Source organism: Geotrypetes seraphini, chromosome 5 (assembly GCF_902459505.1).
Source record: "Geotrypetes seraphini chromosome 5, aGeoSer1.1, whole genome shotgun sequence".
In the NCBI taxonomy this organism is placed as follows: domain Eukaryota; kingdom Metazoa; phylum Chordata; class Amphibia; order Gymnophiona; family Dermophiidae; genus Geotrypetes; species Geotrypetes seraphini.
Genome location: NC_047088.1, coordinates 54522600 through 54547537, shown reverse-complemented (window position 1 = coordinate 54547537; position 24938 = coordinate 54522600). Strand labels below are relative to the sequence as shown.

The 24938-nt window shown below is 44.4% G+C and overlaps 1 protein-coding gene across 5 annotated transcripts in view; it reads right to left on the bottom strand.

Moving 5' to 3' along the window:
• Positions 1 to 24938, bottom strand: part of ZNF711 (zinc finger protein 711) — a 142008-nt gene that overhangs the window by 75362 nt on the left and 41708 nt on the right. For all 5 annotated transcript variants that reach the window (XM_033945406.1, XM_033945410.1, XM_033945407.1 and 2 more), the window contains exon 4: positions 14855 to 15385. In XM_033945406.1, coding sequence (XP_033801297.1) covers positions 14855 to 15385 — 531 coding nt within the window. The remainder of the gene's footprint in view (positions 1 to 14854; positions 15386 to 24938) is intronic.

Sequence of the window (24938 nt, the reverse complement as noted above, 5' to 3'; positions counted from 1 at the left end):
GGTCAGTGCTGGGACCGCTCCTGTTTAACATATTCATCGACGACCTGGAGGCGGGAACAAAATGTGAGGTCATCAAATTCGCAGATGATACCAAACTATTCAGCAGGGTTGAAACCACGGTAGATTGCGAAGATCTCCAAAGGGATCTTACGACACTGGAAGAATGGGCGAAAAAGTGGCAAATGAGCTTCAACGTGGGGAAATGCAAGGTCATGCATATAGGGAGAAGGAACCCGATGTTCACTTACAAAATGGGGGGAACAATGCTAGGGGTCAGTAAGCTGGAAAGAGACCTGGGAGTGATGGTAGACACGACATTGAAGGCGTCAGCACAGTGCGCCACAGCCTCGAGGAAAGCAAACCAAATGCTAGGTATCATTAAGAAGGGTATCTCGACCAGAACGAAGGAAGTCATCCTGCCACTGTACCGGGCTATGGTGCGCCCCCATCTGGAATACTGTGTACAGTACTGGTCACCGTACCTCAAAAAGGACATGGCAATGCTTGAGGGAGTCCAGAGAAGAGCAACTAAACTGATTAAGGGTATGGAGAACCTTACATACACTGACAGACTGAAAAGGCTGGGGCTGTTCTCCCTGGAGAAGCGGAGACTCAGAGGAGATATGATAGAGACCTTCAAGATCCTGAGGGGCATCGAAAAGGTTGACAAGGACAGATTTTTCAATTTGAAAGAAACCACAAGAACAAGGGGACACTCGATGAAATTGAAGGGGGACAGGTTTAGAACAAACGCAAGGAAATTTTTTTTCACACAGAGGGTGGTGGACACATGGAACACCCTTCCGGAAGCCGTGATAGGAAATAACACAGTACAGGGTTTCAAGGAAGACCTGGATAGGCTCCTGGAGGACAAAGGGATTGAGGGGTACAGATAAGAGCAGTGGAAGGTTTAGAGATAAGTGTAGAGGTAGGTATAAAATTAGTCAGGGACTGCTGCTCAGGCAATATGCCTGATGGGCCGCCGCGTGAGCGGACCGCTGGGCAGGATGGACCTCTGGTCTGCCCCGGCGGAGGCGACTACTTATGTTCTTATATCTGCTGTCTATATTTTGCCCTATATTTGTCTATTTTTCTATAGTTGTTACTGATTGCATATTTTACAGTCATCTGCCTGGACCTCTTTGAAACCTCCCCCCCAAATATAAATGATAAATAACATTTTCTGTGTGTACAGTGTGCTTTGTCTTTTTTTAAATTTTGTGGCTACCATTATGTATGTATATGAAAAATGGATGGAAGAAACTGCGTTACAATTATTATTATTGTTATGGGGACGGGGAATGGGGTGGAGCTTGAATGGGGGTACTCGGTTTGTATTTGTTAGGCTTAGGGGATACTTGGCTTGAAGAAGCCCCGCTGACTCTCCATCCTTCCCTCCCATCCAATCCCTGCCGACCGCGAGCCATACCTCCCCTCCAGGTTTTTAGTAGTTGTTGTGAGTAGTAAAACCTTTTTGGTGTCGTGAATAGTTTGCTTGTATTATTCGTGCTGGTTCTTCCAGTAGGATTTGTCACCATTCAGCCTGGATTTGTATCACTTCAGTGCCAGGAAAAATGGTGGAAACAATTATAAAAAATAAAATAGTGGAACACGTAAACAAACATGATTTAATGAGACAGAGGACAGAGTCAGCATGGGTTCAACCGAGGGAGAACTTTCCTCACCAATTTGCTTGACTTCTTTGAAGGTGTGGATAAAGGTGAGTCAGTTGATGTAGTGTATCTAGATTTTCAGGAAGTTTTTGACAAAATTCCTCATGAGAGGCTCCTGAGAAAATTAAAGTCATGAGTTAGGTGGCAAAGTTCAGTTGTAGATTAGGAATTGGTTATGGGAGAATAAACAGAAGGTAGGGTTGAATGGTCATTTTTCTCAATGGAGGAGATTAAACAGTGGAGTGCCACAAGGATCTGCACTGGGATCAGTGCAATTTAACTTATTTATAAATGATCTGGAAATTGGAACGACGAGCGAGGTGATTAAATTTGCAGATGATACTAAACTGCTCAAAGTTATTAAAACTCATGCGGATTGTGAAAAATTTAGCCAAGAAGCCATAGGTCAATTCCAACATTTCTCCCACAAACAAGTGGAAGACCAACCAATGTTCCCTCTACGGATTGATGAGGTGTGTGCAAAAAAAAATATGCATGAGCGACAAGTTACATATTCCACAAATTTATGAGCAGGCGCGGAGGATGCATTTTTAAACAAATGTAGTTTATCCTTGTGCTCCTTATGTATTTTTAATCATCCATGGATATGTTTGTATGTTTATTGTTCAAATGGTTTTATTTATTTCCCCAAATTTATTTTTGTTATACACATTGAAAATATTTGATATTGCGTTTAAATCAAAATCTCAATAAACTTGAAACGAGTGCCCATGAGATTGTGGGAGGGTTAAATACTCAAAACTTAGAAGAATAACAATTTACTTAAAGTTTTTGCTTCGCCAGCTTTCTGGTATCTTTACATACAGTGGCGTACCTAGCATATGTAACACCCGGGGCACATCATTTTTTGGCACCCCCCCATCTGTACGAAAAACATGATTTTTAGTAACAAGCCACACGTCACACATGAGTACCTAGGAAAAGGCAGCATCTTACATATTGCAGTGAACAGTACATCAATACACCCACCCATTGTAAAACTAAACAAGCCAGACCAGCACAGATCAATCCTACACCGTCAATCCTAACAGAAAACTATGTCTTTCGAACACACCTTCGCCTAGTATGGAATATGTAATCACAAACTAACCCCTCCCTCATTTACAAAACTGTAGTGTGGATTTTAGCTACGGAGGTAACAGCTCTGATGCTCATAGAATTCTGAGCATCAGAGCTGCTACCACCACGGCTGGTGCTAAAAAACGCTTCACAGTTTTGTAAAAGGGGGGATAAAATAAAAATACATAGACAAAGGTTAAATTGAACCAGCAAGAAGCTGGACTCTGCTTCACAGAAACAGTGACACATGTCTCCTAAAGCAATAAATAAATAGAAATTTTTTTCTACCTTTGTCCTCAGTGGTTTCTGCTTTCCTCATCTTCTTGTAACTCTCTTCCTTCCATCCACTGTCTGCCGTCTCTCTTCCCCTATATGGCATCTTCTCTCCTTCTATGCCCCTTCCAGAAACTGTATGCCTCCCCCTTCCATCTCTCCTTTCACCCCCATTGGTCTGGCATCTCTCTCCTCTCCTCTCCTTCCCTCTCCTCTGCAATCCCTTTCCCTTTTTTCCCTCATTTCCCTTTTCAATTTATTTTCTGCATCTGTCTAGATTATGTTCTTACTACCCTCTCATCAATGTCCTTTTTTACTGTCTACCTAAAGCTTGCCACCTCTTTCCCTCACCCCTCCAGTGTTTCCCTTTCTCCCCATCATGTGTCCTCCTTTTATTTATCCCCTCCTTCCATCATGTACCCTCTTTCTCTAACCCTTCCATCTAGTACCTTCTCCTCTCTCTGTCCACTTATCATCCAGCATCTGCTCCCCTCTTTCTCTCCTCCCATTTCCTTCTGGCATTTGCTCCCTTATCTCTCCCATCTGCACTTCCATCCAGCATAGGCTCCCCACTACCATCCAATGTCTGCCCTTTCTCCCTCCATCCACCCCTCTTCAATCAGCATCTTCCCCCTTTCTTTCCCTCCAATAATCTTCCCCCTTATGTCTCTCCCCTTTCTCTGTACATCAATTCCATCAGCATCACCCTTCCATACCACCCTGCCCCCTTTCTTTCCCTCCACCACTCTTCCATTCCAGCAGTCCTGCTCCTTTTTCTCCCTTCATGCAGCAAGGTCCCGCGATGATTGCAGCTGCCTGCTGCCAATCCACCCCACTCTGACGTACTTGCTCTAGAGCGGACTCAGCAGCCGCATGCTGGAAGGGCCCGCGATGACTCGTCTGCTGGCTCTGCTCTGGAAGAAGTAAGTTACGTTGGAGGGGGTGGACCCGGCAGACGCAGCGAGTTGCGGCAAAGTCCCGCAATGACTGCGTCTGCCGGGTCCACCCCCTCCGACGTAACTTACTTCTTCCAGAGCAGAGCCAGCAGACGAGTCATCGCGGGACCTTCCTGCACCTCAGCGCGGATGCTGACTCTGCTGAAGAGAAAGTAAGTCAGTGGTAACGTGACCATTTATTTTTTTCATCAAAAGGGGACATCTATTAATTGACTGTGTATCCTTTCTTTCTTTCTGCACTCAGGCCCAACAATTGTCCCTTTCTATTCCCTCCCTCCTTCCTTCCCATGTCCATAGTGCCCCCAGTGCCTCCTTCTTATGTTCCCCCACTGCCTTCCAGATTTTGCCCACCCCCAAAGCCAGCCAGCTCTGCCACCTCTCCATTTTTTTCTCTCTGTCACCACCGCATCCCCTATGCTCTGGCATCTCTCTCTTCTCCTTTCTTTCCTTCGCACCCCATAGTCTGGTATCTTCCCTTCCCTGATTCTCTGGTATCTCTCTCCTTTCCTTTTCTTCCATCTTTCCCTCCCCCTCCATGCTATCACATCTCCCCCTTCCTTTTCCCTTAGTTTGGCATACATTCCTCCTTCCCTCCAAGCCCTGGCATCTCCTTTCATTCCCTCCCTCATCTTCCTTCTCCCTCCAGCTGGGTACCGCAACACTCTCCCCTGCAGCTCTGGACTTCCCCACACCTGCTCACCCAAAATTGCCATGCTTCGGTTCCTCTTCTTTCTTCCTCCCTCCGTGGGACCCTACGGCACCATCAACTCTTACTCCCTCTAATGCCGGCCCTGCAGCTCCGGACTTCCCCGCACCTTCTCCCCCCCCCCCCGGATCGCTATTATTTTAAATGTTATAGCCGTGGGGCTGTATCCATCAGTGGAGACGTCTAACCTCGGCCTGCCCCGGAACTCTTACTGCAGCAGCCGCCCGTCTAGGCAGGAACAGGAAGTCACTGTTGCAGTAAGAGTTCCGGGGCAGGCCGAGGTTAGACGTCTCCACTGATGGATACAGCGCCGCCGCTATAACATTTAAAATAATAGCGATCCGAAGGGGGGGCAGGTGTGGGGAAGTCCGGAGCTGCAGGGCCGGCGTTACACCAATGAGAACAAGGGGCGGACCGCCCCCACTTAGTACGCCACTGATGTACGCCACATGAAAGGAGCCGCCGCTGCTGCATCTTAGGCGAGCAGGGCAGACCGCCGCCGCCGCCGCTTCCTCTCACCTCCGCTCGAGTGAGCGACACCAGAAGAAGCATGAGTGACGCCACTGAAAATAGTGGGCGATCGCTCATGCGCTCACCTTAGAGGGAACACTGGACCCAAATCTTAAAATGTACTAGGACTGGATGGTAGAGGACCCAGGAGAGAAGGGGGGAGGTATTTTAAAAATTTATATATCGCCTAAACTCTTTTACCAAAATAGGCGAGCTATTATACAGAGTAGAGCAAAAAGGGGAGCAAGTACAACATCAAGACACTTCTGACCCTAGCCTATGATCATCCCCTGGCAGGCCATTTGGGGGGAACATAATACGATCAGCTGTCTAACTCCCAGGTTCTTTTGGCCCCAAATTCATCAGGAGGTTATAGATAACTGTAGATCCTACCCGGAATGTCAGAAACTGTCCCAGCGACTCCCTGAGAAAAGCCCTTTAATTCATGGACTGTGTGTGTATGTGTGGGGGGATCTGGTTGGTCAATTGGACTGTAGTGCGAGGGGTCACCAGTATGTTCTGTTAGTGTCTGATCATGCTTCACTGAAATGGTTGGGTCTGATGAGGAACAGCAATGTCAGACTCATGAGGTGGTACCTAGCCCTACAGGCATATGATTTCACTTTTAAGCACAGAGCAAGGAAAAATCATATCAACGTAGATTACCTGTTCCGGGAGGTGGGTGGCATCAACTCAGGGATTAGGAACCAGCTACCTTTATTTCCCCAGAGTATTGCATTGCCTAATAGCAAAGAAGACTAGATATTGCCATTGGACTTGAATAACTGATTTGCATATAAGTGAATTGCAGAGAAAAGGGGGCAATATGTAAAGAAGAGACTCCTAAAGCATTAAACTGGACTGATAGGCAGGGGAGCTTTAATTTGGACCCACTCAGCTCTTAGGGGATATTTTGGGGGGTAAAAAGGGACCTCACCCTTAACTGAAAGGGGGGGGGGCTGATTAATGGACTCCCAGCCAATGTTCCCTCTAAGGATTGATGAGGTGTGTGCAAAAAAAATATGCATGAGCGACAAGTTACATAATCCACAAATTTATGAGCAGGCGCGGAGGATGCATTTTTAAACAAATGTAGTTTATCCTTGTACTCCTTATGTATTTTTAATCATCCATGGATAAGTTTGTATGTTTATTGTTCAAATGGTTTTATTTATTTCCCCAAATTTATTTTTGTTATACGCATTGAAAATATTTGATATTGCGTTTAAATCAAAATCTCAATAAACTTGAAACGAGTGCCCATGAGATTGTGGGAGGGTTAAATACTCAAAACTTAGAAGAATAACAATTTACTTAAAGTTTTTGCTTCGCCAGCTTTCTGGTATCTTTACATACAGTGCCATACCTAGCATATGTAACACCCGGGGCCCATCATTTTTTGGCACCCTCCCCCATCTGTACGAAAAACATGATTTTTAGTAACAAGCCACACGTCACACATGAGTACCTAGGAAAAGGCAGCATCTTACATATTGCAGTGAGCAGTACATCAATACACCCATTGTAAAACTAAACAAGCCAGACCAACACAGATCAATCCTACACCTTCAATCCTAACAGAAAACCATGTCTTTCGAACACATAGAACACAGAAAACACCTTCGCCTAGTATGGAATATGTCATCACAAACTAACCCCTCCCCCTTTTACAAAACTGTAGTGTGGATTTTAGCCACGGTGGTAACAGCTCTGACGCTCATAGAATTTTGAGCATCAAAGCTGCTACCACCACGGCTGGCGCTAAAAAACGCTCCACGGTTTTGTAAAAGGGGGTATAAAATAGAAATACAGAGCTTCAACACTCTAGCTCAGGGCGCCCAAACTTTTTGGGCTTGCGAGCTACTTTAAAATGACTAAGTCAAAATGATCTACCAACAATAAAATAAAAAAAAAACACAAAGCACATTATACGCTGAGAAAATGTTAATTATCATTCCTATTCTGGGTTTTTTTCAAAGAGGTCAAGGCAGATAACTCTATGCATTGTCACCTCAGTAACAACCATACAAAAATAGACAAATATACCCCCCTTCCTTTTTATTAAACCACAATAGCAGTTTTTAGCGCAGGGAACTGCGCTAAATGCCCAGCGCTGCTCTCGACACTCATAGGCTCCCTGCGCTAAAAAACACTATTGCGGTTTAGTAAAAGGGAGCCATAGTGCAAAATATAGACAGCATATATAAATTCAGACACATTTTGTTCACTAAATTTAAAATAAAATCATTTTTCCTACCTTGTCTGGTGATTTCATGAGTCTCTGGTTGCACTTTCATCTTCTGACTGTGCATCCAATCTTTCTTCCCTTCTTTCAGCCTGTATGCTTCCTCTCCTCCAGACCTCATTCCCTCCCCTAACTTTTTCTTCCTCTCTCCCTGCCCTTTCTTTCTTTTTTCTCTCTTGATGCCCCCTTTCTTTTTTCTGTTTCCCTTCTGTCTCCCTGCCCCCTTTCTTTCTTCCTACCCTCCACAAAGCCACTGCTGCCACCATCGGGGGAAACAGGCCCCAAAGCCACCGCCGCGGCTGCACGACGCTCTCTCTGCTTCACACCGGGCCGACCAGCTTCCCCCGACGTCAATTCTGCCGTCTGAGAGGAAGTTCCACCCAGCCAGGCAGCGATTGGCTGGCCCGAACTTTCTCTCCGACTGCAGCCTTAGGGCGGTGCACAGCCGGGGCGGACCACCCCCCCACCCTTGGAGGACACTGAAGACGTGGCAGCGGCTCCTCTCACGAATCCCCACCCGTCGGGAAGTCCGATGCAGTCGGGATCTTGAGAGGAGCCGCCGCTGCATCTTTTAATTTTAAACTACAGGCCACCGCCGCTTCCTCTCACCTCTGCCCTCGAGTGAGCGACAGGGGAAAGCGTATGAGCGACGCCACTGAAAATAGTGAGCGATCGCTCATGCGCTCACCTTAGAGGGAACACTGCAAGCCAAATGGAGCATAGCTTGATTTCTCCGGGCCAACCCTCAAGGGGAGGAATGCAAGCTTAACCCTTAGTAAGCCCGCAACCTATTCAAGAGTGTCTGAGCTCAGACTAGCTAGAACACTTGGCCTACACCCTCGGTAGGTGGTGAACAGACATTCAGCCTACACCTTCGGGTAGGCGGTGCCAGGGATATGACAAACAGTATACTGCAGTTTCAGTATATATTCTTAGGAATGTATGATCTGAACATGATTATGGTTTTCTGGATTCAATACAATGCGTGAGGCACTTACAGGGTTAAAATTAATAGACAGGAATTACCTTTAGAATGTGCGCCATCTTGGATTCTGTTTAGAGGCTTGGCTTTCTTGTTTAGTGATAGTTCTAGGAGAGTTTGGACACAGTTCCCTGCTTTGTCCATGCAAAGGGGCCTTTGGCATGATCCTTCAATAAGGCACACTTGGGCGTCAGTCCTTTAAAGGGCTTCTCTTTCTACCGGGTGTTGGTGGGATGTAGGCCCAGCTGGAATCCCAAACTTGCCGATGGGGGAGGGAGGGATGTGAAGGAGGGGCCTTCCTCCTCACATCGTCAGCCTAAGAGGTCGGAGCTCCCTCGTCAGCTCTTGAAGTTGACTATTCAATCCTAGCTCTGGAGGAGTTACAACACTCTCAAAACCGCCAGCTCACTTCCTCCTTGGACACAGCTCTAATAAGCCAATCGTCCATATATGGGTGCACCTGAGGCCAGCTTTGTGGAGGTGCACTGCTACTATCACCACCATGGTAAAGGTGCGAGGTGCTGTGGCCATGCCAAAGGGGAGCGCAGAGAACTGAAAATGATGCTCCAGCAAATGAAATCACAAGTACCTCTTGTGGGCTGGGAAAATGAGAATGTGAAGACAGTAACCGAACGGTCTACATGTGGAAATGCGGTATCTTCAGAGCTGCCCTGACCGACTTGAGGTCTAGATTCAGCCTGCAGTCATTTGAACTTTTCTTTGGAATGATAAATATATGGTCCAAAGAGTCAGTAACCTTTTCACTGTAGCCTGAATTTTGAGGGCTCTCTCCAGCCAACTGGCTTGGAGACATTACAAAGTGGTCTGGCAGGAGGACAGAGAACTCGATTCTGTACCCCTCCCAGACTACATCTAGAACTCAGCGGTCTGCTTCAATCTGAGGCCAGACCAATTAAAAGGCCGATAGCCTGCCCCCTATCTGGGGCTGGCGTCATTGCTTTCTTAGTAGCTGGTGAGGGGTGAGAGCCAGAGGCTTGCCATCTCCTGCCCCCCGCTAAATCTCTGACACAATCTCTGAAAGTGTCTTTGTGCCGTTTGGCCTTCCGAATATGTATAAAATCTTCAGCGGCCTTGAAAACTGTCCTGACTCAAACACCAGGGAGCACTGAGGTGTGGAATAGATGTAAAAACATATCACAGGGACAGCCCTGAGAAATAAAACAGGTAAATAACTAAAATAAATCAATGGTTGTGCAAAAGATGAGAAAACAATGGAACAAGTGACCATGGTGCTAAAAATAAAAAATAAGTATAAAAAAGAATATGTGAGGAGATGTATGCGATGATAAAACAAGTAGACTGGGAACGTACCTGAGTGTGGCAGAATTCAAACACAGATTAGCTGAAATGGAAAAAAAAAAACCAACCCTAATTGTGAGGCTTCATGAGGAATGGAAAACAGCGAAATAAAGAACTAAGCTAATTAAAACGAGAGTTGAGTTAAACAAGGCAACTAAGTGCGTGCCTGAATGTGGCAGCCTCCAAACAACAGACTAGCTGTAAAGAAAAGAAAGAAATAATAAAAATGCTCACAAAGCAACATGTGTTGTGAAGAGATAACTGGAAAACGGGAGATAAAATGGAATGAAAGAGAGAAAACTAACAGATAAAACAGGAAGCCAAACCTTGTTTTGTGAAAATAACCAGAACTGTTCAGCTAAGATCCATGTGAAAAGTCGATGTAAAATCAGAAACACAGCTGATATTAAGAGAAAACAAAGGAAGAAGAAATCTGCCTCACAGATTCACTAGACGAAAATGGTCTTCTTTCTGTTAGTTGGACCAAGGTCGGACTGAACCTCAACTCCTGGAAAACCGCACGAAAGGGGAATGGACCACGCAGCAGGCTCACTGTTAGTCCCAGCCAAGCTGTGAAGGAGCCCACACAGCCTATGCTCAAGCTCCTGACTAAATCAGGGATGTGAGCAGCTATGCAGAGGATGGATCCTGAACTCTAAAGATTCCCGCAGGATAGTTAGCAAGGTGTTTCCAATAGGCTGATCCTACTAGCACAGTTTCTCAAACTTGATGAGGCTGTGGCACACTAAATGTGTGGCCGCAGTTCAAGGGCATCCAGAAAGGATGCTGCGCATGTGCAAAGACCCTCCAGATGGGGCCCTGAGCCGCCAGTGTGGGGTGCTGGAAGGGAAGAGGCATGGAGAGGTGCTGGCGCAAGCTGACTGCCTACAGGATGTGCCTGTTGCCACTAGAGCATGTCCTGTAGGCAGTCAGCCAGCGCCTCTCCTCCACCCCATCGTCTCGTGGCACACAGTCTTCTCCCAGGCTGAGGTCCCACCAAGTGGGAAACTCCGTGCACTGAGCCTCCAAATAACAGAGCAAAAATAACCAAAAATAATAAAACCGCAGAGATCAAAGACACTTCTGAGCAACTTGCTTAAAGAAAACATACTGCAAACTTGATGGGAAGAAGGTGGAGCTGAAAAACATGATTGACAGTTTTCTGCAAGCAACTTGCTAGCTCAGATACAAGACCCAAGCATTCAAGACCACTAGACACATTGCACTAAAAAAATCATCATCACTTCTACCCCAATATCAAAGCCTACAATAATAAAATGGGATCCTTTTCTGTCTTTATTATCCCTATATCTCCTTTGTTCTATCTCCCATACCCCTTTTCTGTTTATCTTTCTGTGTGCATGTACTACTGTGCTATTACATAGAAACATGATGGCAGATAAAGGCCAAATGGCCCATCCAGTCTACCAATCCGCAGTAACCATTATCTATTCCTCTCTCTATTATTATCAGTGGAGTTCCTTTCTTATTTCTCCAACTTTAGATTGTATACTGTTCTGTTTTTCTGTGTCAGTTAGAGCTGTATAAAAGTTTTAAAAAACCAAAAACATCAGATGATATCTAAGATGAAATTTCAAAGATTCTAGATATATACCAGCTGGAAAGGAGTTATTTTCAGTTCAATAATTTTATTGAATATTATAAGAATTATAAACAGAAAGCAGTTCAAACACATAGAATCATAATAAAAATCATGTATCAAATATTCGTATCTACAATCGTTTGAATAGAACTAGATTAATGAAAAGGATCGAGTATCTGGAACTGCTTAGAAAAGGAACAGAAAAAGACAGAGAAGCAGGAGGGATAAGAGAAAGAGAGAGAAAGATAAAGGAAGAAAGAGAGAAAGAGAAATAGAGAGAGATAGAGAGAGAGGCAGAAGTGTCTATAAAGCAGAACGAACATATGAATCTAAGAATGACCAAGGTGATTTGTTTCGTGTCAAGTTTGTAGAGGATCGAGAAAACAATTTCTTCTCATAAGCATAAGATTCAAATTTGTGGTACATACTTAAAGAGTTCCACCAGAAGGTGTAGTCTAGTAATGAGGATGATTTCCAGTTTTTCAGAATATGCATTAGAGCTATCACAAACATGGTGTCTATGTTTGTGGCAATTTGATTGTGCAAAACATGGGTGTTGAGAACGAAGAATTATAAAGGAGTTATTTTCAACCTTACTTTAGTACAGTGGTCTCAAACTTGCGGCCTGGGGGCCATATGCGGCCCGCCAAGTACTATTTTGAGGCCCTCGTTATGTTTATCATAATCACAAAAGTAAAATAAAACAGTTTCTTGATCATATGTCTCTTTAGCTATAAATTATAATATTATTATTAAGACTTGGCCAAAAGGAAAGATTTATAAACTATAAAGAGTTTTACCTCATGCAAAATTGTCATTTCTTTAATAAGACATTAACTATTTTCTCTGCAGCCCTCCAAGTACCTACAAATCCAAAATGTGGCCCTGCAAAGGGTTTGAGTTTGAGACCACTGCTTTAGTAGTACTTTAAAAACAAAAAGGAGGACCCTCTACACGTACCTAACTATAGACCTTTGTCACTAATAAATGTAAATGCGAAAGTGTCTGCTAAAATCCTTGCATCATGATTACAGACAATCTTGCCAAAGTTGATTGGAATTGAGCAGAATGGATTCATGTCGGGTAGACTGGCCAGTGACAACGCCAGAATTTTCGCTAATGTGATTCAATGTGCAAATCGAGATACTGTACCACTGCTAGCACTCGCGTTAGATGCAGAAAAAGCATTTGATCGAGTGGAATGGGGATTCCTTTTTGACACACTACACTGGTTTGGTTTTGGACCAGAATTCATTAATATGATTAAAGTGCTCTACACCGTCCCTACTACGAATGTTCGCATTAACGGCTCAATGTCTTCTTCTTTTCGTCCATCTAGGGGCACAAGACAAGGGTGCCCACTGTCACCACTATTATTCAATTTGGCTCTTGAACCTCTACTTCTCTCCATTCATCATAACTCCAAAATCCAAGGAGTCAAAAGCGGAAAAACGGAAGTTAAATTTTCAGCTTATGCTGATGATGTTCTAATTTATACCACACCAGGCTCATTGAACCCTCTGCTAACAACCATCTCCGCGTATGTTCAGGTATCGGGTTATAAACTCAACACAACTAAAACAGAACTCATGCCACTGAATAACCTTGTACTAAAGAATGATATGGAAGACTTCAACTTTCAATGGTCACCTGACAAACTAAAATATTTAGGTATAAATTTTGGTCATACAATTGACCGGACAATAGAATTATGTACAACACACATACTTCAGCTTATCAACTCATTGATGCTTCGTTGGTCACCCCTAAAACTGTCATGGTGGGGAAAATTGGAATCAATTAAGATGTTCATAACACCCAAAATAAATCATACACTGAGCATGCTCCCCTTCTTCCTACCTCAAGCTGTCTACAAAAAAATTGACTCTACTTTAACTCATTATCTATGGAATAAAGGGATTCCAAGGATTGCTTTGAAAAAATTAAAGGCTTCCAAATTGGATGGAGGTGTTAAATTCCCAGACTTCTTTGATTATCATTGCGCTTTCTTGTTACGTCAAGGTGCCCGCTGGATTCTTAGTGAAGAAACATCCTGTGCAAACAGTATATGGTACGATTTTGAAGAGGATAGATATGACAAGCATTCACTTATCTACCTTCCCTTTGTGACAACCTCTAAATCTAATAAAATTGATGATTATATACTTGCATCAATGACAAAAGCATTTCGGGAAATGGAATCTTTATTGAAAATACCATGGTCATCCACTCTATATACTCCACTGTGGCGGAATGACTGCATCAAGATCCAAAATAATGTTGTAAATTGGAAGAAATGGCAGCATGCAGGCATTTGGCGAGTGAATCATTTGAGATAGTAATGGATGGATCCCATACAGTACAATAGCTGAACAACACAACTTGCCACCCAGTTGTTACTATCAATGGCTTCAACTCAAACATGCAATACAAGCCTTACTCAAAACTAAGAACTTTAAGGACAATGTCCCAGACATCATTACTATATGCTCTTCCATAACATACAATAAAAAAGAAGTGTCACAATGGTACAAGCTTATTAGACTAAAGAAGACTCAGAGATTAATAGACCTGAAAAATAGCTGGAATCAGGAATTGAAATTGGATATTCCAGAAGAAACATGGCGGTCTATATGGTCCAGACCTTCTAAATTGTGTCACTCAGCGGCCTCTCATCAGACAGCATTCTTCTTGCTACATAGAGCCTACTGGACTCCCCAACGATTATCCTAATTAAATCCCAGTTCCAATGATACTTGCTGGTCTTGTGGTAGAACAGGCGGTTCTCTCAGACACATGCTCTTTGATTGCCCCTTACTTCATAATTAGTGGAATAGAATATGGTCAGATATAAAATCTATATTTAAAATAAATTATTATATCTCATATCACACGCTTATAGTGGGAGACCTCGAACATAAATACGGAGGAGACTGAGCTATTACATCTACTCATACTAATTCTATCAAGACAATACTGGAAGAATTTGGTGGCAGCAGACTATAGTACTTGGTGGAACTCGTTTTGCCTCATAGACAAATATGAGCGCATAGCTGCAGAAAGATCACACTCGCTACGTAGATTTGAGAAACTTTGGGCCCCGTTATTAAATCACACCTTCCCTCCTTATTGCTCGGCTGATTAAATATGGCATCTGAACCTCTACATAAACACTCTTTAGACGATTTACCATGTCTGTCGACACTGCTTGTTATCTTTTCATTTTATTATTATTTAGATTAGTATAGTCCTTTCTTATTTGCTTTGATTCATTTTTATTTTCCTCATTTGTCTTCACATTTTATTTTATGTATCACTGGATGCTTTATTACTCAAATGTAAACAAACAAGCTTTACAACCGTATCATTCATCAGCTGTTATTATTGTCATATCTAATGTGTGCATCTTGTGTATACTTTTTTCTGTATGATTTTGAAATTCAATAAACATTTCATGAACTTAAAAAACAAAAGCATAAAGAGGACTTATTCACATCTGTACTTACATGATATCATCAAGTAATCTTCAGATGTGCTTTTGCCATCATCATCATCTTCAGTTTTTATCGTAACGGTTGAACCAGGGATCGCACTAGTTGCTTGGATTACTGCTTCCGTATCAGAATTTGTTACAAGAACTTCTTCTGAAACTATTGTGGGCGAGTCAGGTCCAGACACACAATCCTGGACTACATGTTCTAAATGTCCATCAGGACATGTAACCAAGTCTGCCACAAACACCTGATCAGGAACGCTAACAGTTTCAGTTATGAGATCAGAAGTCAAAACATGATCACCAGTATCTAGAGCTTCCTCAATAGTAACATCAGCTTCCAGCACTGATTCAGGGTCAATCACACTTTCTGTTACCACATCCGTCTCAGTGATGATATCAGGTCCTTGGACAACATCAGCTGACAGGTCATGTTCTAGAGTTATCTCATCATCTGTGACAACATCAGAAACCAACACAGCTTCAGGAACAGATACTACAATATGATCTCCATCGATGTGAGCAGTTCCAGCCATGCTGGCCACTAAGGAAAAGAACATACAAACAATTAGCAAACACATGAACACATCACATAAAAAGAAAATTCAATCTAATGGATGGTTATTCATACATCTAAAATTAAAATGAATGAAAACACAGCTAAAAGAAACAAAATCAGTCTGGCAGAATGGCTCTTCTCTTTCTCCCCACTGTTTTCTACCATCTCTCCTTCATAATTTTTATAATATGCTATCATTTCAGAAAAAAAAATTTATGCAGCTTTGATATTTTATACAAATCTTATGTAAAAAGTGGGGAAAGCATGTGGAGTATGGCTCATGGAATTCTGTCCACCCCCTCTAAATGTGTGCGCGCAAAGCTATGCTGCATATCTGGTTTTGACTTAAGGGATGAGGGAAAGGAGGGGTAGATTTTTTCATGGTTTCTCCATCAAACATAATCTCTCCAGATTGGCATAGGGAAAAATGCAGTGCCTAGTTCTGGGTGCAGCAGAAACAGTCACCCTCCCAACATTACCCATTCTTAGAACTAAATCCTAAAATCAAAATACAAAAGTACATATGCATTTTTTTAAAAATTTATACTTTATTGCAGATTAACCATAATTTACAAGATTACTCTCACTTTAGTAATACAGAAAGAAATCTCAATGAAGAAAAAAACAACAAAGAACATAAGAACAGCCTTACTTGGTCAGACCAATGGTCCATCAAGCCCAGTAGCCCGTTCTCACGGTGGTCAATCCAGGTCCCCAGTACCTGGTCAAAACCAAAGTAGCAACATTCCATGCTACTGATCTAGGGCAAGCAGTGGTACCCCCCCCCCATGTCTTTCTCAATAACAGACAGCACAGTTACTTACCGTAACAGGTGTTATCCAGGGACAGCAGGCAGATATTCTTGACTGATGGGTGACGGCACCGACGGAGCCCCGGTACGGACAATTTTAGAGTGATTGCACTCTAAGAACTTGGAAAGTTCTAGTAGGCCGCACCGCGCACGCGCGAGTGCCTTCCCGCCCGACAGAGGTGCGCGGTCCCCAGTTAGGATAAGCCAGCTAAGAAGCCAACCCGGGGAGGTGGGTGGGACGCAAGAATATCTGCCTGCCGTCCCTGGATAACACCTGTTACGGTAAGTAACTGTGCTTTATCCCAGGACAAGCAGGCAGCATATTCTTGACTGATGGGTGACCTCCAAGCTAACAAAAAGAGGGATGGAGGGAAGGTTGGCCATTAGGAAAACAAATTTTGCAAAACAGATTGGCCGAAGTGTCCATCCCGTCTGGAGAATGCATCCAGACAATAATGAGATGTAAAAGTATGAACTGAGGACCAAGTGGCAGCCTTGCAGATTTCCTCAATAGGAGTGGAACAGAGAAAAGCTACAGATGCTGCCATAGCTCGGACTCTATGGGCCGTGACAGAACCTTCCAGTGTCAGTCCGGTCTGAGCATAACAGAATGAAATGCACACTGCCAGCCAATTACACAACGTACGTTTAGAAACAGGACGTCCCAATTTATTCGGATCAAAGGACAGAAAGAGTTGGGGAGCTGATCTGTGGGGTTTCGTACGCTCTAAATAGTAAGCTAGAGCCCTCTTACAGTCCAAAGTATGCAGAGCCTGTTCTCCAGAATGAGAGTGAGGTTTCGGAAAGAAGACAGGCAGAACAATGGATTGGTTGAGATGGAACTCAGAGACAACTTTAGGGAGAAACTTTGGATGTGTACGTAGAACTACCTTATCATGATGAAAGACTGTGAAAGGTGGGTCAGAAACTAGTGCATGGAGCTCACTGACCATCCTGGCAGAGGTGAGCGCAATAAGGAAAAGTACCTTCCAAGTGAGAAACTTGAAAGTGGCAGTAGCCAAAGGTTCAAATGGAGGCTTCATTAAAGCGGAGAGAACCACATTAAGATCCCAGATCACAGGAGGTGCTTTAAGAGGTGGTTTTACATTGAAAAGACCTCGCATGAATCTGGTGACCAGGGGATGAGCTGAAAGGAGTTTTCCATGGACTGGCTCATGAAAAGCAGCAATAGCACTGAGATGGACTCTGATGGATGTAGATTTGAGGCCAGAGTCAGATAGAGAAAGTAGATAATCCAACAATGTCTCCACTGCAAGGGACGTGGGATTATGATGATGAAGAAGACACCAAGAAGAAAACCGTGTCCACTTCTGATGATAACATTGCAGAGTGGCTGGTTTCCTGGAAGCATCCAGAATAGAATGAATGGGCTGAGACAGAAGAGAATCATATGAAGTCAGCCCGAGAGATACCATGCTGTCAGGTGTAGAGACTGGAGGTTGGGATGTAGAAGGGTCTCTTGATGATGCGTAAGCAGAGAAGGAAATAGTGGAAGCAGAAAGGGTTCTCTGGAACTGAGTTGAAGTAGAAGGGAGAACCAATGTTGTCTGGGCCACCGTGGAGCAATCAGAATCATGGTGGCTCGTTCCCTCTTGAGCTTGAACAAGGTTCGTAACATGAGCGGCAGAGGAGGGAAAGCATACAGGAACAGATTGGACCAATCCAGAAGAAAAGCGTCCGCTGCCAGACGGTGAGGAGAGTAGAGTCTGGAGCAGAATAGGGGCAGCTGGTGATTGTGAGGAGCTGCAAAGAGGTCTATCTGAGGAGTGCCCCACTGAGCGAAGATGGACTGTAGAGTTACAGGATCGAGTGTCCACTCGTGAGGTTGGAGAATTCTGCTGAGCTTGTCCGCTAAGGAATTCTGTTCTCCCTGAATGTAGATAGCTTTCAGGAATAGTTGGTGATCTGTGGCCCAAGCCCAAATCTTCTGGGCTTCCTGGCACAAGAGGCGAGAGCCTGTCCCACCCTGCTTGTTGATGTAGAACATCGCAACTTGATTGTCTGTGCACAGCAGGAGGACCTGAGGAAAGAGAAGATGTTGGAAGGCTTTGAGGGCATAAAACATCACTCTGAGTTCCAGGAAATTGATGTGATGTTTCATTTCCTGGGCTGTCCAAAGCCCTTGAGTTTGGAATTCGTTCAAATGAGCTCCCCAGGCATAAGGGGAGGCGTCGGTGGTAATGACAAGTTGATGAGGAGGTAGATGAAACAGAAGACCTCTGGAGAGATTTGATGATATCAACCACCATTGTAGAGACTGACGAAGAGATAATGTCACAGATATGTGTCGTGAGCAAGGATCCGTCGCTTGGGACCACTGGGTAGCAAGGGTCCATTGAGGAGTGCGCAGGTGAAGACGTGCGAAGGGTGTGACATGAACTGTGGAGGCCATGTGACCCAAGAGTATCATCATTTGCTTGGCAGAGATGGAACGTTGTGGAAGCACCTGCTGACATAGAGATTGAAGAGTTTGAAGACGGTTGGATGGCAGGAATGCTCTCATGAGGACTGTGTCCAGTACCGCTCCAATGAATTGAAGTCTCTGAGTGGGGATGAGATGAGATTTGGGTAGATTGATCTCGAACCTCAGAAGTTGTAGAAACAGGATGGTTTGGTTGGTGGCCAGGAGCACTGTTTGAGATGAATTGGCCTTGATTAACCAATCGTCCAGATAAGGAAAGACTTGAAGGTGGTGAGAGCGTAGAAAGGCAGCCACCACAATGAGACATTTGGTGAACACCCTTGGAGAGGAGGCAAGACCGAATGGTAGCACCTTGTATTCATAATGACAGCGATTGATCATGAAGCGGAGATACTGTCTGGAGGTCAGATTGACCGGTATGTGAGTGTATGCTTCTTTGAGATCGAGGGAGCATAGCCAGTCGTCTAGATTGAGAAGAGGGTAAAGAGTGGCCAGAGAAAGCATCTTGAATTTTTCCTTGACTAAACATTTGTTGAGATCGCGAAGATCTAGGATTGGTCTGAGATCTCCTGTTTTTTTGGGAACTAAAAAGTAACGGGAGTAGAATCCCTGTCCCTGCTGATCTAGAGGAACTTCCTCTATAGCGTTTAGAAGGAGGAGGGATTGAACCTCCTGAAGAAGGAGGGCAGACTGAGGAGTGTTCAAAGCAGACTCTTTTGGCAGGCTTTGAGCTGGAAGGGTCTGAAAGTTGAGAGAGTAGCCGTGGTGGATGATGTTGAGGACCCATTGGTCCGAAGTGATAACCTCCCACCGGCTGAGGAAAAGAGAGAGACGACCACCTATAGGTTGAGGTAGGTGGGTAGAAATTGGAACACTGGCTATGCTTTGGAGAATGCAGTCAAAAGGGCTGTGTCGATTTTTGTTGTGGAGGTGGCTTCACAGGTTGCTGCTGCTGTGGCCTGGGAGGCTGACGTTGCTGTTGACGTTGACGCCTGGGTTGCTGGGGAGCTGTTGGCAATGGGCGAGCTGCATAGCGTCGTTGATAAGCCGATTGCTGTCTGAAAGGCCGAGTCTGAGGAGGCTTTTTCTTAGTCTTGAGCAGGGTATCCCAGCGTGTTTCGTGGGCAGAGAGCTTTTGAGTGGTCGAGTCCATGGATTCCCCAAAGAGCTCATCCCCCAGGCATGGGGCATTGGCTAACCGATCTTGATGATTAACATCGAGCTCGGATACTCGAAGCCAGGCAAGGCGACGCATGGCCACAGACATCGCAGTTGCTCTGGAGGTAAGTTCGAAAGTGTCATAAATTGACCGAACCATGAACTTACGTAGTTGAAACAGAGAAGACGAGCAGTGATGAAAAGCTTGCTGTTTGCGCTGAGGAAGGTACTTTTCAAATGAAGCCATGGTGGTAAGAAGATGCTTAAGATAAAATGAAAAATGAAAAGCATAGTTACCAGATCTGTTAGCCAACATTGCATTTTGGTAGAGCCTCTTACCAAATTTATCCATGGCTTTGCCCTCTCTGCCAGGAGGTACAGAAGCATAGACACTAGTCCCTGTGGACTTTTTAAGAGTAGATTCCACAAGCAGAGATTCATGCAGAAGCTGGGGCTTATCGAAACCAGGAATAGGAATTACTTTATACAATGAATCTAACTTACGGGGAGCTCCTGGAATCGTTAAGGGAGTTTCCAGATTCTTGTAGAAAGTTTCCCTCAAGATGTCATGAAGAGGGAGTTTCAAAAATTCCTTTGGAGGCTGATCAAAGTCAAGGGCATCTAAAAAGGCTTTAGACTTTTTAGATTCAGCCTCCAAAGGAATGGATAGAGAGTCACACATGTCTTTCAAAAAAGAAGTGAAAGATGTGGATTCATGTTGAGAGGATGGGTCAGGCACAGCAGGCTCATCCTCATCTGAGGAACATTCACCCTCAGACAGAAAGGGCTCTTCAGAGTCACCCCACAGATCAGGGTCCCTGATATGGGAACTACGGTCTCGGGACTCTGGGGTGGATGGTTCCAAGTGCCGGGATTTGCGCACCGACTTACCCGACCTCATCGATATGGTACCGGGAGATGTTACCGGTTGCACCGGTGCCGAAGTCTGTACCGACTGATGCTGGGCTCTCGGTTCCGGAGCAAGAACAGGCATCGATGTCGATGAGGCCGAGTGGACCGGTACCGAAGCGGATACTGCAGATAATAGGGGTTGGTCTACTACCGGTACCGGTGGTTCAGACCGGACCGGCACCGGAAGGTTCGGTGCCAATAGAGCAGGAAGGAGTTGTTGTAACTGCTCCTTTAGCTGCACTTGGAGGACGGCGGCAATACGCTCATCCAAAGAAGGCACCGGTACCGCCTTTTTCTTTTGCAGTACCTGCGGTGCCGCTCAACGCCCCGAAGATGAAGAGCCCGAGGTCGAAGGACTCACTTCAATCGGGGCGGAGCGCTTCCGCTGGCGTTTCACGGTCGGCAGGACTGGGCTCGTTGCAATAGAGACCGGAGGACGCTCCAGCGGGGAAGGCTTCTTAGCCGGCTTACCTGGGTGCGACGCCGGTGTGGTATCGCGCGGCATCGAAGAAGTAGGTGCCGACTGTGAAGGTGCCGATGCCGATGGTACGGGATCGGACATATCGGCACCGAAAAGTAATCGCTGTTGTATCTGGCGATTTTTCAAAGTACGTTTTTTCAACGTGGCACAGCGGGTGCAGGTGGAAGCCTGATGCTCAGGACCCAAACACTGTAGGCACCAGTTGTGCGGGTCCGTGAGAGATAAAGGCCGAGCACACCGCTGGCACTTTTTAAAACCTGGCTGAGGGGGCATGAAAGTAAAAACGGCTTCCGCCAAATCGAAGGCCGAGGCCTCGAAGGTGGCAGTAGGCCCCGCCGGGGAAAAACCGAATTGAAGAAAAAAATAAGGTTTTGGTTTTTTTTAACAAAAATAAAAGAAAAGAAAAAAAGGCAATAGAGCCAAAAGGGTTTACGCGAGCGGGAAGGCGTAGAGAAAAAATTTCAACGGCCGTTGAAAAACGCGTCTTCTTAGCTCTGCGGAAACTAAGAAACTAAGAAAAAAAACTGGGGACCGCGCGCCTCTGTCGGGCGGGAAGGCACTCGCGCGTGCGCGGTGCGGCCTACTAGAACTTTCCAAGTTCTTAAGAGTGCAATCACTTTAAAATTGTCCGTACCGGGGCTCCGTCGGTGCCGTCACCCATCAGTCAAGAATATGCTGCCTGCTTGTCCTGGGATAATATGGACTTTTCCTCCAGGAAATTGTACCCCAGACCCTTCACCCAGTTTCTCTCATGTTCCCCCAAGCCTTCACCCTGCCTCTTTCCCCTCACATCTCTTCAGCTACAGAATAAACAGTTGTTGCCCCACCATGACTAAGTATATCACATGATTCTGCTTTTAAAAGATAAGGAACATGCCATTAAATTACTAAATACAACATTTAGGGTAAACTGGAGAAGATACTTTTTCATTCAAAACATAATTAAGCTTGGAATTATTTACTGGAGAACGTGATTTGGATAAATTCCTGGAGGAAAGAACAATAAATCATCATAAAGACTGAGGCCCTGATGCTCAAAATAGTCTGCCGTGCAAGTAAAATTGGTTGTTGTCCGGTTTTAATTGCAAGACAGCTCAGCTTCCAATGGTCAAAAGGATGCTTGGGAGGCTTTTACTGATCGTGGTAGCAGCCACAGAGAGTAGTGGCGTACCTAGCATATGTTAGAGTAAACACTTTCAACACTGAATGTGAAGATGTCCAAAAATGTAAGACAGGAACAGCATTGACCTTACTCAATCCAAAAAATGAAGGAAAATGCCTCAGAAAGGGCCCTCCCACCTCACCAAAACGGCTCAAAGAGGTGGTCGAGCGTTCACCTCACTGGCAAAAAAACCTTCATTATGTGATAAAGTCTTATGCTGTGCTGTAATGTGCCAACAAAAATTAAATAATAGAGGAAATATTCCACTTATCTTCACCAATGAATTATGTTGCTTTTGCATTGACCACATTAGAGAAAATGTCAACAACAGATCTCACCGTTTGTTACAAGCTGAACAGTTCTGGATTCGCCTTCTGAATAGTGAGGAACCTGTGGGCTTAAATCAAAGACTGGACTGGAGTGCTTTTTATTGACACTTTTTCTGATGTTTTCACTTATTTTTGTTTTATGGTAACATTTTGTTTTAATGTCAGTTGTCTTACATGATCTCTATCTATTTTTGAGTTTTGTTTTCCTCCAAAGAGGTTTTGCTCACATATTACACACTGTTAATACATGCACGGTTTATTAACCGCCCCTTCATTGACTCATTGACATACAGCTTAGTCTGGCGAATAGCATCTTTGATGACACACTTCCTGTGCTCATGTCTCACTATCAGGATCATTCAAATTGAGTGTCACCTTGTGGGAGCCATCTCAGGAGCAAGAGGCGGTTTGGCGTCCTGTTCTGAAAGGTATGTCCTCTGTATGCTATGCTATGCGGATTTTAATTTGTCTGGGACACATAAGAAAGAGACTTTTAATTATTCACATTCTTTTCTTTTGTGCTCCTAGAAACCTGATCGGTCGTGATACACCCTGAGGCAACATGAATTTGTGAAACGCTGGCCACCGTTGGTGTACCGATCAGTGAAGATAAGTGGAATATTTCCTCTATTATTTAATTTTCATTGGCACATTACAGCACAGCATAAGACTTTATCACATAATGAAGGTTTTTTGCCAGTGAGGTGAACGCTCGACCACCTCTTTGAGCCGTTTTGGTGACGTGGGAGGGCCCTTTCTGAGGCTTTTTCCTTCATATTTTGGATTGAGTTAGGTCTATGCTGTTCCTGTCTTACATTTTTGGACATTTTCACATTCAGTGTTGAAAGTGTTTACTCTATCATACATTGGTTTTTCATCACATCTGGGTTACCAGCGGTGTACCTAGCATATGTAACACCCGGGGCCCATCATTTTTTGACCTCTATATGAAAAACATGATTTTTAGTAACAATCCACACATCGCACAACAAAAAGCAGCATTTTACATACTGCAGTGAGCAGTAGAACAATACACCCATTGCAAATAGAATGTTGGGCATGATAAAGAAAGGAATCTCGAGTAGATCGGAGAAAGTTATAATGCCGCTTTATAGGGCAATGGTCAGACCCCACTTGGAATACTGCGTCCAACATTGGTCTCCCTACCTAAAGAAGGATATAAAACTGCTGGAGAGGGTGCAGAGACGAGCAACTAAACTAGTGAAGGGTATGGAGAAACTGGAATATGAGGATCGACTTAAAACACTGGGATTGTTCTCCCTTGAGAAAAGGAGACTGCGTGGGGATATGATCGAGACCTTCAAAATACTGAAAGGAATTGACAAAATAGAGCAGAGAAGATTATTTACAATGTCCAATTTGACACGGACAAGAGGACATGAAATGAAGCTAAGGGGGGGCAAGTTCAGGACTAATGTCAGGAAGTTCTGCTTCACACAGAGAGTGGTTGACATCTGGAATACTCTCCCAGGGGAGATTATTGCGGAATCGACAGTCCTAGGTTTCAAAAGCAAACTAGATGCATATCTCCTTGAGATAGGCATATAAAGATATGGTTGGCTATAAAATAAGCCAGGTGAATACCTAGCAGGGCCTCCGCGTGTGCGGATCGCCGGACTTGATGGACCGAAGGTCTGATCCGGAGATGGTGCTTCTTATGTTCTTATGTAAAACTAAACAAGCCATACTAGTACAGATTGATCCTTCACAGTCAATGCTAACAGAAAACCATGTCTTGCATACACACAGAACACAGAAAATACCTTCGCCCAGTATGGAATATGCAAACACAAACTAACCCCCCCCCCCCCCTTTTACAAAACCGTAGTGTGGTTTTTAGCACTGGCCACGACGGTAACAGCTCAGAAGCTCAAAGAATTCCAATAAGCACTGGAGCTATCACCACCACGGCCAGCACTAAAAAAAATACGCTACGTTTTTATTAAAGGGGGGATAAAATAGAAATATGTAGACAAAAGCTAAACTGAACCACCATGAAGCTGGACTCTGTATACAATGCAACACCACAGAAACAGTGACGCATGTTCCCTAATGTGCAAATATAAAGATAGCAGATGTAAATTTGAAAAAAATCAGAGAAATAGCAACCATCACTTTACAAATTAACAAATAACTCCCCCCACCTCCTTTTATGAAGCTGCGTTACGTTTTTTTTATTGCAGGCTGTGGCAATAAAAACTCCGTACTCAAAGAATTCCTA